General features: G+C 52.4%; 1 protein-coding gene across 7 annotated transcripts in view; it reads right to left on the reverse strand.

Annotated features, from left to right (window-relative positions):
- Nucleotides 1-581: 581 nt before the first annotated feature.
- Nucleotides 582-15,551, reverse strand: part of FAM3D (FAM3 metabolism regulating signaling molecule D) — a 33,810-nt gene continuing 18,840 nt past the window's right edge. For all 7 annotated transcript variants that reach the window (XM_077993263.1, XM_077993265.1, XM_077993261.1 and 4 more), the window contains 6 exons: nucleotides 13,468-13,585; nucleotides 11,632-11,690; nucleotides 8,086-8,136; nucleotides 4,028-4,112; nucleotides 2,917-3,043; nucleotides 582-1,008 (listed from right to left, as the gene is read on the reverse strand). In XM_077993263.1, coding sequence (XP_077849389.1) covers nucleotides 919-1,008; nucleotides 2,917-3,043; nucleotides 4,028-4,112; nucleotides 8,086-8,136; nucleotides 11,632-11,690; nucleotides 13,468-13,585 — 530 coding nt within the window. In that variant the 3' untranslated portion in view covers nucleotides 582-918. The remainder of the gene's footprint in view (nucleotides 1,009-2,916; nucleotides 3,044-4,027; nucleotides 4,113-8,085; nucleotides 8,137-11,631; nucleotides 11,691-13,467; nucleotides 13,586-15,551) is intronic.

The following is a 15,551-nucleotide window of genomic DNA, read 5'->3' on the forward strand; positions in this document are numbered from 1 at the left end:
TTTTAGTAGAGACGGGGTTTCACCATGTTAGCCAGGATAGTCTCGATCTCCTGACCTCGTGATCCACCCGCCTCGGCCTCCCAAAGTGCTGGGATTACAGGCTTGAGCCACCGCGCCCGGCCTCACTTCCCTACTTCTCTACTGGTGTTTCCCACAATCACCTCCCAAATATACTGCCTGCCCTTGCATCCTTGTTGCAGGGTCTGCTCCTGGGGCAGAGACAGCCCGGCTGTCTTCCCTGAAGCCAGCAGCACAGCTTGGCTGCTCCTTCCAGCCGGGTTCAGATCTACCCCTCCTTACCCTCTCCTGCTCTGGACTTGCTCCAGCTCTCCTTCAGACAGCGGGTGATGACAGTATTCCTTGCGTCCTGTCCCCGGCTCCCTCTGTTCCCGTCCATCCCACATGTTATGCAGGAACCAAGGATTCTCTCAGGCCCATGGGAAATCCCAGAAACACAGCTCCCTCACAGCTGCCTAAGGGGGAGCCTGAAGCTGTCACCGACCTGTCTGACCCGTGGCCCATGCTGAGTCTGGAGCAGTTCAATCCCAGGGAGAAATGTGGCCACTGGAGTGGTCAGAAAGTTCATTCAAAACCAGCAAAAATAAAATTTAATTGGGCTCAAGTCAGGGCAGTCGGTCCTTCCTCAGGACTGGCCGCCAGCAGTCCCTGACGAAAGCACCCTGTTCTCTCCACAGACAGCTGGTTCCAGAAGGATCCCCTGAGGCTGGTCTCCCGGGTAGGATGCGCTGTGGGAGGGTTCTGTTTCCAAGGAGGGGAGGCGTGACACAGCATGCAAGGACCGGCAGTGACTTCCACGTGGCACCCCATGCTCCTCCTCCTCAGTCCCTGCCGGGCTCCGACTCCTAAGTCAGGCAGGAGCTTTTTCAGGCCCCTGGCTCAGGAAGAGCCACAGCCACCCTAAAATGGCTTCGGGGGCAAGCAGCCCTCCATCTCCAGCAGCTCTGGCCATCCCTCATATTTGTTTGTGTCTGGGCTGTTCTTTAAGAACTAGAGAGAGAGAAGACAGAGAAATATAGGCATTGAGTGAGGCCGTTTAGAACTCATGCCCTCATGGGCACTGTGCTCTAAACCTAAATGGGGGTGTGGGATGTTATTAACCCACTTCACGGATGGGGAAACTGAGGCTCAGAGAGGGGATGCAACTTGCTCAAGGTCTCAGAGATGGGATCAGAGCCCAGTTACTGCTCTCACGCCCTGAAGGGTAACCAGTTGTTGGAGAGATCTAGCCCCTCCCCTCAAATTCTCTGTGTCCCTCTAGGATACCTCAAATGACAATAATGATAGCAACAATAAAAAGAAGACTCCTAGCTCGTCTTGAGGGCTTGCTGTATGCCAGGTGCTGTTCTGCAGTGCCTTATGTATTTAATCTGCACGGTGGCCCTAGGGAGTGTGCACTGTTTACATCCCATTCTACGGATGGGAAAGCTGAGGCACAGAGGGTCACTGCCCATAGTCACTGGCTGGTAAGTGGCAGAACCACCACATAATATTAATTAATACTAATAATAAGGGATGGGGCGCAGTGGCTCACACCTATCATCCCAGTACTTTGGGAGGGTAAGGGAGGAGGGTCACTGGAGGCTAGGAGTTCAAGACCAGCCTGGGCAACATGGGAAACCCTGTCTCCAGAAAACATAAAAAAATTAGCTGGGTGTGGTGGCACATGCCTGTGGTCCCAGCTACTCAGGAGGCAGAGGTGGGAGGATCGCTTGGGCCCAGGAGGTCGATGCTGCAGTGAGCCGAGATTGTGCCAGTGCACTACAGCCTGAGTGACAGAGTGAGACCCTGTCTCAAAAAATATACATATACTTGTAATAAGTATGTTAGAAGAATAGAATCACTTAGGATTGTGTCTAAAATGCTCAGGTTTAGTTTATGAAAGAAAAAAATGTAAATGGCAAAATCTGCTGTTGGAATCATTGTGGCTGACTCTTAGGAATTAAAAAAGAGATTCTAGATGCTACCTGTCTAAAACCCAGTTTCCCAAGTGTGGGGACAAAGAACAGACTGGCTTAGTCCCATCAGGGTGCTTGGTTCATTTTTGGGCGTCAGATCCCAGCCAGCTGGTTGCAGGTGGGTGAAGCTGGTGCTGGGCTTCCTGTACTCCCATGCTTCCTCTGTCTTGCCGGTTCCTCTGGGTCTGGAGCCCATGCTTCGGGGCAGAACAGCACCACCTGCCCATGCAGCCTCAGGCCTCTTGCCAGGGCCCTGCTGCAGCACCCCCACAGGACATTCGGGAACCACGCCACCCCCCGCCCCTGCCCACCGGCCTCCTGAGTTCTTCACAGGCAATTTCTAGTTACCTGAATACATCCTCTTAGAAACACATGCATACAGACCAAGACCACATTTTCTAGCTTAAGAAAGAAATCACAATCGTGGTGCCCTTCCTAGAGCTCAGCACATGGTTCCCTGCACTTGCCCGCTCTGGCGCCTCTTGTGTGATGATGGCATTGGCCTCCTCCCTGCCTTCTCACTTCCCTCCCCGTATTCTCCATGCCCAGCCAGGGAGGCTGAAGGGATGGGGACAGGCATCCTGCTCCTTTCCCCAGGTTCCCCTTCCCTGTCACACAGCTTCATATTTCCATTTCTTTTTCCTTCCTTCATGCCTCACTTCCCCATCATCCTTCTTTTCTCCTTTTCCCTCTTCCTTTTCTGGTACTTACCTGTATACTTGCGTGTTTACATATGACCCAGCTTTTGCGAAATGGCCAAGGCGGCTTCCTGGCCAATCAGACCACCCTGTCCTTTGGAGTGAATGACAACCAAGGGCCTCTCCCCACACAATCCTCCCAATTTTAAGGCCCTCGGGAGGTGACTGGGTGACTGTTCTTCCTACCACCGCCCAGCTCCTCGTCCATCCTTCATAGGGCCGGGTTGTGGCCCAGAACCCACCTGCTCAAAGGGGCTTTTACCCCTGAGGTCTTTGGTTCCTATGAAGACCCAGCTGTCCCGGAAGCCCAGTTGTTTTGCGTAGGAACTCCCCAAGTCAGAGAAGAGTTTCCTGCTTTCATCATTCATTCTGCAGAGGACCAGAGAGGATGGTCAGGATGCGGGGGTGGGTCAAAGGGGCATCAGATGGTGGGATTCCCATGGGGCGAGGTTCCCACCCCTCTCCCCATTCAGCATCTGCCCTGGGGGTGCCTAGAGAACACGGCTGCACTCAGGAAGGACAGGGCAAAGGGCTTCAAGACTTCCTCTCTAGAAGGGCCTCAGGTGGGGCTGGAGATGTGTTAAAACAGTACTGCTCTGTTTACAAACACAATACACATTCATTTGGAAAATATGGAAGATCACAAAGAAGTAACTAAGAAATATGGTCTCACCCCTCCTCCCCTTGGCGTGATCAGTGTATATATTTCCATAGAGTGTTTTTTGCCGCTCACTTAGCACTAGAGGGTGGGCAATTTTCCATGTCCTTAAATACTTTCTTTTTTTTTTTTTTTTTTGAGTCGGAGTCTCGCTCTGTCGCCCAGGCTGGAGTGCAGTGGCCGGATCTCAGCTCACTGCAAGCTCCGCCTCCCGGGTTTACGCCATTCTCCTGCCTCAGCCTCCCGAGTAGCTGGGACTACAGGCACCCGCCACCTCGCCCGGCTAGTTTTTTGTATTTTTAGTAGAGACGGGGTTTCACCATGTTAGCCAGGATGGTCTCGATCTCCTGACCTTGTGATCCGCCCGTCTCGGCCTTAAATACTTTCTGCAGCATCATTTTTGATGCAGTCTGTCTTCATTTGTGCGTATATCATATCCTATGTCACCATATGTCATAGTTTCTGTGGCCGGTCAGCTGTTCTATTGGACAGGGAGAGGGTTTCCAGTTTTCCACTGTGGTAATGAAGGCTGTGATCAACCTCCTAGAACATCGCTTTGCATACTTGTCTGATAATTTCCTCAAGATAAGTTGCCAGAAAATGGAGCTGGCAAAACAGCAGAAAAGGGTGTGCAGCATTTGAAGGTATTCAGCTTGCATTACTGGGTGGCCTGGCAGGTAGAGTTTTCTACTTACTTGGTCCCCGGGTCGTCGTAGGAGGCCACCAGCACAAGTGCACCCCCTGGAATTTCTTTAAGGAATTTCACTAGGTGATTAACATCTGGGGGAGGAAGGAAAAGGTGCAGGTGATTTAGGGGAAATGAGCCCTGGTCATTCTCATGCTTGTCTACTGCCCTATGATGCAGGAGCCAGCTAGGCCCAGTGGACACTGGGCTGAGCTCAGAAGCCAGGAGGAGGAGCATCCCAGGTGGAGCTCCCTGTAGCCGTTGTCCTAGGGGAGGGCAGAGTGAGCAGAGTGAGGGGGACTCATCCAGGTGATGTGGGGTGGCTTCTGGACACTGGAGTTTAGAAATTCCCCATGTGACTCTGATTTGCAGCTGAGGATGAGCACCACTGGAGAAGGGCCCTTGTGTGCCTACCCCTCAGGGGACCAAGTGTCATCATCTCTCAGGTGCTCCGGGCCCTTTGCATACCCCAGACCCCATTCTACACCGGACAATGCCCAGATTATCTGTGCTGACTTTAGATGGTATAGCACGTGGCCTCAGACAGCTGAGATCCCTGGGAGACAACTTGAGTCTACTGTTAATACAACTTTCCTGCTGTGTCAGGGAGCAAGTCTCTGCGTGTGTCTTTAATGCCTTCCTAACTTGCCTAGCTCTCTAACAGAGAGCAGCTCTAGGCTTAGCACCTGGGGGAGGCATCAGCATCCAGCTCACTGTGAAGAGTCTGATTTGTTTCCATGGTGATTATTACCATTATTATTATTATTTGGACACAGAGTTTCGCTCTTGTTGCCCAGGCTGGAGTGCAAAGGCGTGCTCTCTGCTCACCGCAACCTCTGCCTCCCGGGTTCAAGTGATTCTCCTGCCTCAGGCTGCCGAGTAGCTGGAATTACAGGTATGCGCCACCATGCCCGGCTAATTATGTGTTTTTAGTAGAATTAGAGTTTCTCCATGTTGGTCAGGCTTGTCTCGAACTCCCAACCTCAGGTGATCCGCCCGTCTCAGCCTCCCAAAGTGCTGGGATTACAGGCGTGAGCCACTGTCCCAGGGCCCTCCATTATGATTATTTTTATGGTCACCTTTCCTGCATAACAAGTAATAATAGCTTTCTACTTAAGGCAGTAATATAGTTTCCTTTTTATATATATTTACTTAGGTTAAAAAAAAGTGATCAAATTTAAAGGAAAATACTAATAATGCAGATGTTATTCTAGATATGGTGCAACTTGAGGGGGCTCAAGTTTGGCAACAAGCAACCTAGTGGTTAAAGCAGAGACTATATCTGTCAAATGAGGATGAGTAATAGCCCTGCTCATAGCATCTTTATAAAGTGCAAATGTGACAATAACTTTGGGCATACAGTAAGCATACTCTAATGGAACCAAAAATTATTAGCAGGATTGGCTGCATAATTTGCAGGATCCAGTGCAGAATGAAAATGCAGGGCCTTTTAATAAAAAATTATTCAGTATTTCAAGACCACGATGGCAGGCATCAAGCCAAGTGTGAGATTCTTCCAAGCATGGGCCCCGTGTGACTGCCCTGTCCCCAGGTCACAGGCCTACAAAGCTGGTCTTGATTATTAGTATTCCAGTGCAGACCCCTAGGACCTTGGGGAAGAAGCCATTCTCCCAACTAAGGCCAGCTGCCAGCCAGCTCAGTGACAGGTTTCTGGTCAACCACCACAGTTGCTCTTCTAAAGAAATGGCCCTTGAACTTTTATGACAAAAGGAGGGAGCTCTTAAAGCACCATTAATTTGTGTTGTTGCAGATGTATGGTCTGGTGCTTGTCGGGATGGACGGTGGGTATTTGGAAAACATAAAGCATGCCTTCTGCTAATGATCACCTCACTTTAAAAAGCCTTCATCCCCTTTTGTTTCCTGAAGGGAAGGGCTACTTGCTCACAATGCCTCTGTTTCTGGGTCCCCATCAGTCATGGCTACATTCAAGTTTATAATAAGGCATTTTAAAGCTTAGTTTTGTCTTCAAACTTTTTTTCCTTTTCATTCTGACAGATGATCTCCTTGCTTCTGAGTCATCTGGATGGAATGAGGGAAGAGGGGAGGGAAGGGGAAGAGGAGGGAAGGGAGAAGACTAAACCAGCTTGCCTGGACCCCTCCACCAGTCAGGCTGGACACCCTTCCACCAATTATTTCAGGTTATCATCTAATCCTCACATCAGTTTTATGGAGTGGAAACTATAGCTGCCTCTCTGTTACAGATGAAGAAACTGGGGCTCAAGAGGCGCCACTTGCTTCAGGTCATGCCTCTGGAAGTCTCTGACTCCGGAGACTGGACCTTTTCCATAAACCTGGCCCCAGGCCATGCTGGACATCAGTAGGACTCCAGGCAGGATGTCTGGTCCTCAGCCCCTGGCCTGTCCCCATCTCCTGTTGCCCCTGTCCTCAGCTCTATCCTGTACCGGGAGGGACCTTGCACACTGCATGTGGCCACTTTAGTGTGCCCATCCAAGCTCCATCCACACTACCCTCCTGTCAAGCAACAGCCAGCCCCTGGTCACCCCTCCATCCTGGGGGAGTGTCTGAAGCCTGGGGGTGGGGCACATCTGGCAAGAGACCTGCGTGGGCCCTGATGCAGACTCCGGGAGGCCTGTGTGGGCCCTGATGCGGACTCCAGGTCAGCACACCCCTAGCTCTGCAGACTCCTCACCCATGAGTTGGGACGGAGATGGAGGAGGGCCAGGAGGGGTCTTACGAAGCCCTGGGCCCAGGACAGGGTCCCAGCTGCCCATCTCTAAGAGTTGTCCTGCACATCACATCCCCAGCATTCCCCACCTCCCAAATTTCAGCCTCTTTCCTGCCTTCTGCTGCCTGGTAACTTTCTCCCCTCCTGGGCTCATGTGTGTAGGTGGGTGTAGACAAAGTGGGCTTTCCCTAGAGGTTGAGACAAAGACAGGGGAATTCAGGAGAGGGGAATCCCAGCTGTTTAGCAGCAGCTTGGCCCCTTCTGCTCTGTGACAGGCTTTCCTGGGTCCATGGTCACACGTGCTGTACATCCCAGGATGGCCGAGCACAGAGATGCCCTGGGGTCTCAGGGATACAGAAGGGAAATTGCATTCACCTGGGCTCTGACACCCCCTCTGATGAAAACCAGTTCCTGCAGGGCGCAGGTCTTTGATTCTGCTGCATTTTGAAAGCTTTTGAGAATGTGGGGTCAGGGTTCCACCCCTGCCCATAGGTGGCTGGTTGGCGAGGAGGCTGCTGGTGGGGACTTAGATGCCCGGGATTTCAGCACAGCTAGGTCAGTACCCTGTGTCGCCCGGCCATGCTAAGAGCAAGGAGGGCAGTGACTTCCTATAAGGGGCAGCCAGGTACACAGAAAAATCTGCAAAGCACGTGGGTGCAGAGAGAAGACAAGCATCTGCTGAAAGATGTGTAGAGCTCGGAGCCTCAGGTCCAGAAAGGAGCCTTGTCCTGTCCTTGGGTCCCCAAGAGATCCCTGTAACCTTGAAATAAAATACCTTTACCTAGCAGAGCTTTAGTGGATGTGGCTGATGGGTCGCGCGGCCTCATCCATAGCACTTCAGTGACATCAACATTGACATTGCTTTGCCTTAAGGTCTTCCCTGGCCTCCAGAGTTCACTTTGCCCCCAGGGCAGGCCAGAATTGCATGCCAAGGAATTAGAGGCATGGGCACCTCAGTCCCCTCGATTCTCTGGGAGATCTCTGGGGCATGTATTCCACACTGGCTCCAGGGTTCCAACTTTGGTTAAAGGCTCAGTGACACATTCTTCACAGGCTTCCTTCCTGTCGCTGTCTGCTCCCTACTCCCTTACTGACGTTTCCTAAGCTCACTTCTTAAATAAAGCATTGCAATTGAATCCCTGTCTCAGGATCTGAGTCTGGGACATCCCAACTGAGGTGGCCAGGAAGGAGTTTCAAAAGCAGCAGGACACCCTCAACCTGCTACTGCATCTCTTCCTGGGTGCCTCCTGTGGAAAGAAGCACCAGGTACCTCGAGCCACCAGGTCCCTTGCCACATGAAGAGGCTCAGCCGTCTGCACCACACCCCCCACTGTGACTTCAGTGTCAGCAGAGGCACCTACCTCCAGAGTACATGTCAAATGCCCTCTGTCCCAGCACAGCTCCTGTGGTTCCTAGAGGTTAAGAGGAGAACAATTATCCCCTGTAACGCGTGTCGTTCTGCCTGTCGTTCTGCTGAAAATGGCTAATCTGTAGTCTAAGATCTAAAAACAGAACAAGAATATAATGAAATAAGGTCCTATAAAGAGCATGCAGGACTAAAGCAGGTGTCCAGGGATGGCTGGGCTCATCTGAGAGGTTCAAGAATGTAATGGCTAAGGGCGTCTCTGGAATCGAACTGAGTCTACTCAGTCTGTCTGTGTTCTGTCCTACCACTGTCTAACTCAGGACTTAGCATTTTGACCTCAATTCTTGCATCTGTACAGTGGGTTGTGGGAACTAAAGGAGATACATTTAAAATATTAATAGTAGTCATACAAGATGAATTTTAGCTGCAAAATCAAAATCAAAATGATAGTCGTCATCATTATTTCCACCTATATAGAAAACCTACAAATGGAGTCCTCCACCTCTCGAAGGCAAAGGGATTTGTGTTGGGCTAAGCGGTACTCAGTTTCCCAGGGTCCAGTAACCCGGATTGCGTTTGTGGATTTTGTGGGAGGAGGCGTCCGAAGGCCAAACCCTCCAGGGAACCGGGTCTTCGGGAGGAACGTTACAGTTCGCAATCTGTGCCACTAGATGGAGGTGTTGCAGAGGGGATGGCAGCTCCAAGGCTTACGGAGGAGGGTGGGGACCGGGTCTAGGGAGAGGCGCAGTCCAGGCGGCGCGAGCAGGCTCACTTAGCAGCCCCTCCAGGATTCTCCAGGAGCCACGGAGCGTCCATGGAATGATTTACCTGGGGCCCTTAGAAGGAGTCTATGAACCTATGGAGCTGATTTGTGATCGCGTGCGCTCGTGAATGTTTCTGCAATGGGAGAGTGGTGGGGGTGGAGGCCGAGGCCAGCATAGCTTGAAGATCCTGAGGAATCTCTGCGCCACTGAAGGTTAAAGACTACTCGGTCTTTAGCAGTCCTTGTGGTGTTCTTGGTCATATAGATGAGGATGATTTGTTGGGCTTCCCCACATGTGGCATACACAGCATGCACGTATACAGTAAGTGCTGTGTACATGGTTGAGACATTTCTAGTCTAGGGAGGTCGTTCAGGTGAATAATTAAGACTTGGAGTTAACTCGATCCAGGTTCAAATGTAGGTGGTTTTATAGGCTGTGTGACCTTGGACAAGTTGCTTAACCTCTTTTTTTTTTTTTTTTTTTGACAGGGTCTCTCTCTGTTGCCCAGGCTGGAGTGCGGTGGTGTGAGCTTGGCTGACTGCAGCCTCCACCTCCCAGGCTCAAGCAATCCTCCCACCTCAGCCTCCTGAGTAGCTGGGACTACAGGTGTGTGCCACCACACCCAGCTAATTTTTTAACTTTTTGTAGAGACGGGGCGGATTGGTGGGGGCGGTTCACTGTTACTCAGACTGGTCTTGAACTTCTGAGCTCAAGTGATCCACCCACCTCAGCCTCTCAAAGTGCTGGGATTAGAGGCATGAGCCACTGCACCCAGCCTACTTAACCTCTTTGAGCCCCGGTTTCTCACCTGGGAAATGGGGATATTGAGCATAGCTCCAGCCTAGCACAGTGATGGGGTTAAATGAAAAAGCACAGTGAGTGCCCAGTAAATGCTAGTTTTTATTGCCATCGATGGTTATTTTCATCCTTTCGGCTTTGTGAGAGGCAGGGAAAGAGGCCTAGTCTGGGGCCATCTCATTGGAGAATATGCAAAAGGCTTTTCTCAGGTGGGATCCATTTAGGAGAAAGTCAGCAGGTTTCAGCCAGGTCAGCTGCAGCCTGCGCCATTTCCTGCCCGCCCCCACTGTGGGGTGAGGGCAGATGGATGGGAGTGTTGATGTAAGCTGAGGCTCCTACAGCCTTCTGGGGTCTGGCGTGCACGAAAGAGTGCTCTGAGACCAGCCTGGGCACACCCTTCCTGCAGGAGGGAGCCACCATCCCTGCAGCCACTTCACTGAGGCTGGAGTGGAATAGGCCTGGGCCCTCCTCAAACCTGCAGAGGAACGGCTCCACTCAGCCTCCTGCCTCTCCCTGCCCTGGCCCTTCCTGGGCTCCTAGGAAGTTGGCCAGGGCTGTCCTCTGACTCCCGTCTGTCCAGGAACAGCCCCATCACTGCTCCAGGCCCCGACTTCTCCCCTGACGCAGCAGGGTTTCTTGGCAGAGTGAGAAAAAGCTTTCTCTGGGGTAAATTGCAGGGGCTTGGAGCTGGCAAGGCCGGGGCTCCCATCTTACCCTGTTCCTTCCTAAGTGTGCTCATGTGGTCCTGCCACCCACAAGCTCAACAAGTTCCTCCCTGAGCATCCCTTACACCTTTTCCCCATCCTGCCCTGACCTTTGTCCCAGAAGTGGCCCTTACAGCCAGGAAATGGCCCTCGTTTTCTAAGAACAGAGGCAGAGAGGAGGTCTTGGCTGGGGCCAGACCACCTGGTCCTTACCTGACCCTGTAAGTCCACTCCCTCCTGAAACGTGTCCCTACTTCAGGCTTGGTGGCCCTCTGGCCTCCTGTTTAAGTGTGTGTCCTGCAGGAGATGCAGGGTTATCAAAGCCATGGATTCCCTTGTGGTCTCCCTGCCTCCAGCCCCCCAACTCCAAGCTGGAGGGAGGTTTCCGGAATGCAGGCCCGGCCCCTCCCGCCCTGCTCAAAGCCTTTCCGTGGCTCCCTACTGCTCTCGGCTTCCAATCACACTTCTTAGCAGGCTTGCTAGCTCCTCATCCTCTGGCCTTGCTTCTCTCCCCAGCCTTGCCTCTCCATGTTGCCCGGCAAACCTCTCTCCTTCCCTTTCCCTCCTCCTCCCTGCACTGTGTTGCCCCTGCCTGGAAGGAGCCTTCCCCAGTTTTCTCCTGGCCAGTGCCCACAATCCTTCAGACCTCAGCTGGCTATCACCTTCAGCTGGAAGCCTCCCCTGAACCACCCTGGGTCTGTCCCCTGCTCTGCATCCTAGCTCCCATAGCTGTGCTTCCTGCCCCTCCAGAGAGGCTCACCACATTGAGATTGTTTGTGAGCTTCACGGATACCTACGGAGGCTGTGAAGCCAGGGCCTTTCTAGTTCTTGGCTGACCCCCAGTGTCCTGTACAGGGCCTGGCCCACAGTAGCTGCTGCCTGTATTTGTTGAATGAATGAATGAATGAATGAAGGTGTATACTCAGCACGTGATCTTGCACTGTCATTGGTTGTCCCCACATCCTCATTTGTGTTGGTTTAAGCAGAGTGGCTTTGAGGATGGGGTCATGTTTCACCTATGTTCCATAGGAGAAGTGTGTCCTCCTGAGATAGGAGCATGTGGCAGGGGCCTGGCTAGCTCTGTGGTTCTACAGCTCTGTGGGTCTTTGAGAACTTCTGTTCCCCCAGGCCAGCCACACTTCCCCTCCTGAGCTCTACGGGCGTTCCTGCTATGAGGCAGGAGCTGAGCCAATGTTGGTTGAATGAATATGCCGCTACCCCCTATCCTCCCTGGTGCTGGGTAGGAACTGTCTGGGGGATGGATCTGCAACTCACCATTCACCAGGGCGATGTTTAGGCCTCTGCCCACGTTGTTTTTCACAGGACTCATGATCCTGAAGACAATGAAGAAGAAATATGACAGTCGGTCCCGAGCGTGGAATGAACACTCTGCTCTCCCAGCTGGGGAACTCTGCAAGGGCCCACATAAGCAATGCGGAAGTGTTGGGAAACACGTGGAATAACTGGGACCATCTGTTTTCTCCTGAAAACTAGTGGTAGGCTGGATTCTCTAAAGAGTTTCTCAAGGCATGTTGGACCAGAACAACCTGCTCAGAGAAGAGGCGAGGTCCCTGCCTGGTCTCTGAGGTGTTGGAGGCGGGGCCAGCCCACCCGGACGCTGTGAGGCCTGGCTGCTGGGAGGAGGCAGAACCCAGAAGGCTGCCACCATCCTGGGGTGTCTGAGTCCCCACGTGGCCCTGCTGTGTTCCTGCTGGCCCAGCATCCACACCCTTGTCTCTGGATGTGTGGTGGGAGAACTGTCTTTCTCCACGCACAGGCCAGGTGGTTCCGGGGATTGACCTCTCTCTCCCAGGCTTGGACAAGCAGAGCATCCTACATCCCCAGCTACAGTTACTGGCTGATATGGTTTGGCTGTGTCCCCACCCAAATCTCATCTTGAATTCCCACGTGTTGTGGGAGGGACCCAGTGGGAGGTGACTGAATCATGGGGGCAGGTCTTTCCCGTGCTGTTCTTGTGACAGTGAGTAAGTCTCACGAGATCTGATGGTTTTATAGAGAGGAGTTCCCCTGCACAAGCTCTTTCTCTTGCCTGCTGCCATCCTTGTAAGATGTCATTGCTCCCCCTTTGCCTTCCACCATGATTGTAGGGCTTCTCCTGCCACATGGAACTGTGAGTCCATTAAACTCTTTTTCCTGTATAAATTACTGAGTCTCGGGTATACCTTTATCAGCAGCCTGAAAACGGACGAATACACTGGGCTAGGCTTGGTCATGTGACCCAGGCCAGTCAATGAACCACAGGCTTGGGACTTTTGCAGGGATAATTTAGACAGGAAGGCTCTTTTCCCATTAGGGTGCTAAGCTGGGCTAATATGTCAAACCAGCTGGCAGTCTCTCTTTTTAACCACATGGAGGAATCCCTTGCAAGTAAAAAAAAAAAGCAAAGCTATTAGACAGAGGAGGGTAGAGCTGAAGATGGGATGAGAGGCAGCCCTGATGACATTGTTTGAATCCCTGGATCCAGCTGGTCCTGAAGCTTGCCTACCACCCCTGGTCTTTTAGGTATTTGAACCCATCAGTTCCTTGTTTTGCCTAAACAGACTGTGGTTAGGTTCAGAATACTAGTTTAAACACCCGTCCCTGAGTTCTTTCGTAGGATGCACTTGCCGTCCCAGGGCCTTTACTGTCTTAGTTGGATGATGGGTAAACAGCCTTTCTCCTGTACTTGGGCGGAAGCCCTGGTGCCTGCTATATCTGGGCTTTGATGCCTGAGTCAGGATCTTGAACCTTCTCTGCAGGCATCTCCTTTCATGGGAAGCCCAGCAACTTGGCTGTTAGACTTGAGGTCAAATCCTGGCCCTGCCACTCGGCAGGTGACCCTGTCTGCACCTCACTGTCCTCATCTTTACAACAGGAGTAATAGCTCCACCTCCCAGGATGTCGGGCGAATGAATGAGAGATGCTCTGAAGCACCAGGCAAGGTGCTGGCGGATGTGGGAACTGTTTCAATTATTGTATTTGTGCCTCACACACCCAGAGTGAAAGGGAAGCTGTGGGCTGGTCTCACAGGCCAGCCCCTGCAGCCTCTGCAGTTTTTAATGAATGAATGAAATAAAATAAAAGAAACCTAGTTGCCCCTTAGGTACTTACGTGTGGCCTTCAAAGCACATAGAAGGGCCCACGACGTTGGCTGCCCCGCTGCAGATTTTAAACGCAAAGTGGTTGGCTGGGCAGGGCTTGATGAGGCCACACTTGTACTTTACAACCTCTGGGAAGGAAAGAGACCAGTTTTGGTGGGCAGCAGCTCGGGAGGTGCTTGGGGAGGGGAGGGCCGGGGCTAGGGCCAGGGTGCAGCTTGGGATGAAGCTCGGAGCCTCTTTCTGGGGGAGCCTTCGCTGACAGCAAAGTCTGGGAGATACGCCCTTCTGTGCTCCATGGTGTCTCCAATGCGGCCCCCACCAGAGCACACAGGACCAGCCCAGAATTAATTTTTGGGCTTTCCATCACAGCTCCAGCCCTAGCAGGACACCCTCAGTAAACGTAACTAGAGTAAACCTGAGTCACCATGATGAAGGGACTCTCCTGAGAACCTCTCATTTGGGCCACGGCAGACTTCTGAGTCCCCAGAGGCCCCTGTTGAGAACTCCCAGGGACTCTGGTGGGATGGGTGGGAGCACCTCTCTCTAGCCAGGTTCCCTTGGGCAAGTTCTCAACCTCCTTGCACCCCACTTTATCTGCAAAATGGAATATCTGTTGTGCCTCCCCACTGGGTTGTTGTGAGGAATACATGAGTGTGGTTTAATGCTCAGTACACACTGGCTATTCTTCTTGTCATCATTCATTCATTTATCACTCATTTCCTGAGCATCTACTAAGTACCTGACACTGGGATACAACAGAGAACAGGCAGAGGGTTCCAATTCTCCCACTGGGAGCTCAACACGGTGTTGGGAGCCCACTGGGTACTCACTAAGTGGCACCTCTGGTGATGTTGGCTGTTCCTAAGACCTACATCTTCTCCATGCAGCCTTCACAGGGTAAATTGGGGAGGTCCATGCCTGAGGAGAGATGCTGGTGGTACCTAGAGATGTGGCTGAGCGGCTGAGCCCTCAATGTGCTCTTTGACAGCTGGGATGACATCCGCCCTTGCAGCCTGGCATGTTCTAATTCATCCTAATGTGTGCTTTTTAGCACCAGCTGACAGTTTGGAAGGCAGCATTAGGGAGGATTGGGTAAACATGGATTTGGAGAATGCTGACCTGCTAAGGGAAAGCGGGGGTTGGGCAGCCTTTCCCTCCCCAGCCCCTGTGCCAGGCGTCTGGCCAAGGTCTGCCAGCGTGTGCTTTGGAGCAAAGCTGCAGGCTCCTTAAGGAAGCTTGCAGACGCCAAGACCTTGCTACATGCAAGGCACTGGGGCTAGGACTTTATGTTTATTATCTTATTGACTCATCCTGAAAACTCCTGTGCCTGGCACATAGTAGGCACTGGATAGTCTTCATTGCATAACACATACAACATTTGGGCCAGGATGCACCTGAGGCTGGAAGGGACCATGTGGTTTCCAGGGCTTTCCCTGGTCTATAAGGAGCTTTTATGTGAATCAGGAAAATGCACCCCTCTGGAGGGGGCACAACCCACTTGTGCCAGGCTTGTAGGTAAAGGTGCCCCTTCTAGGAGCAAATGCAGCCCACACCAGGGAACCCTGCTGGCTTAGTTTCCCTTCACTGAGCAGGCAACCCTGAGAATCTGAGAGGAAATGCTTGTTTGGGGTTTCCCCTCTCCTGGTTTCAGCACACACACCTGATGGGTGGGACTGAACTCAAACCATGACATTGTCACCCAGAGAGTGGGTAGGGGGCAGAGGCATCTGTGAAGGGCTGTTCAGGAGAGAGTGGGTATCCAAGCCTGTGGCTTAGGGGCGAGAGGGCCGGACTGGGGGTGGACCAACTCCCCTTCTCCTCCTTCTTCGCAGGATCCCTATGAAAGGTGCCCAGCCTCCACCTTTGGGATTGGCTGAGGAGCGATGCTGGGGAGGGAAGCCAGGGCATGGCTCCTGGTCTCCTACAGCCTTGGGGTCCCACCTCCAGCCACGTTCACCCCTCACCCAGAGAGTCTCACCTATGCAGGGAGATCATTCCCAGCCCTGGGGACCACTTCTGGAGTTTGCCCAGAGCCTAATCAATTGCAGCTAAGTCTGATAAACCTGATGTCAACAGGCTGGCTTAAGCAGGCTT

This window comes from Macaca mulatta, chromosome 2 (assembly GCF_049350105.2).
Source record: "Macaca mulatta isolate MMU2019108-1 chromosome 2, T2T-MMU8v2.0, whole genome shotgun sequence".
Lineage (NCBI taxonomy): Eukaryota > Metazoa > Chordata > Mammalia > Primates > Cercopithecidae > Macaca > Macaca mulatta.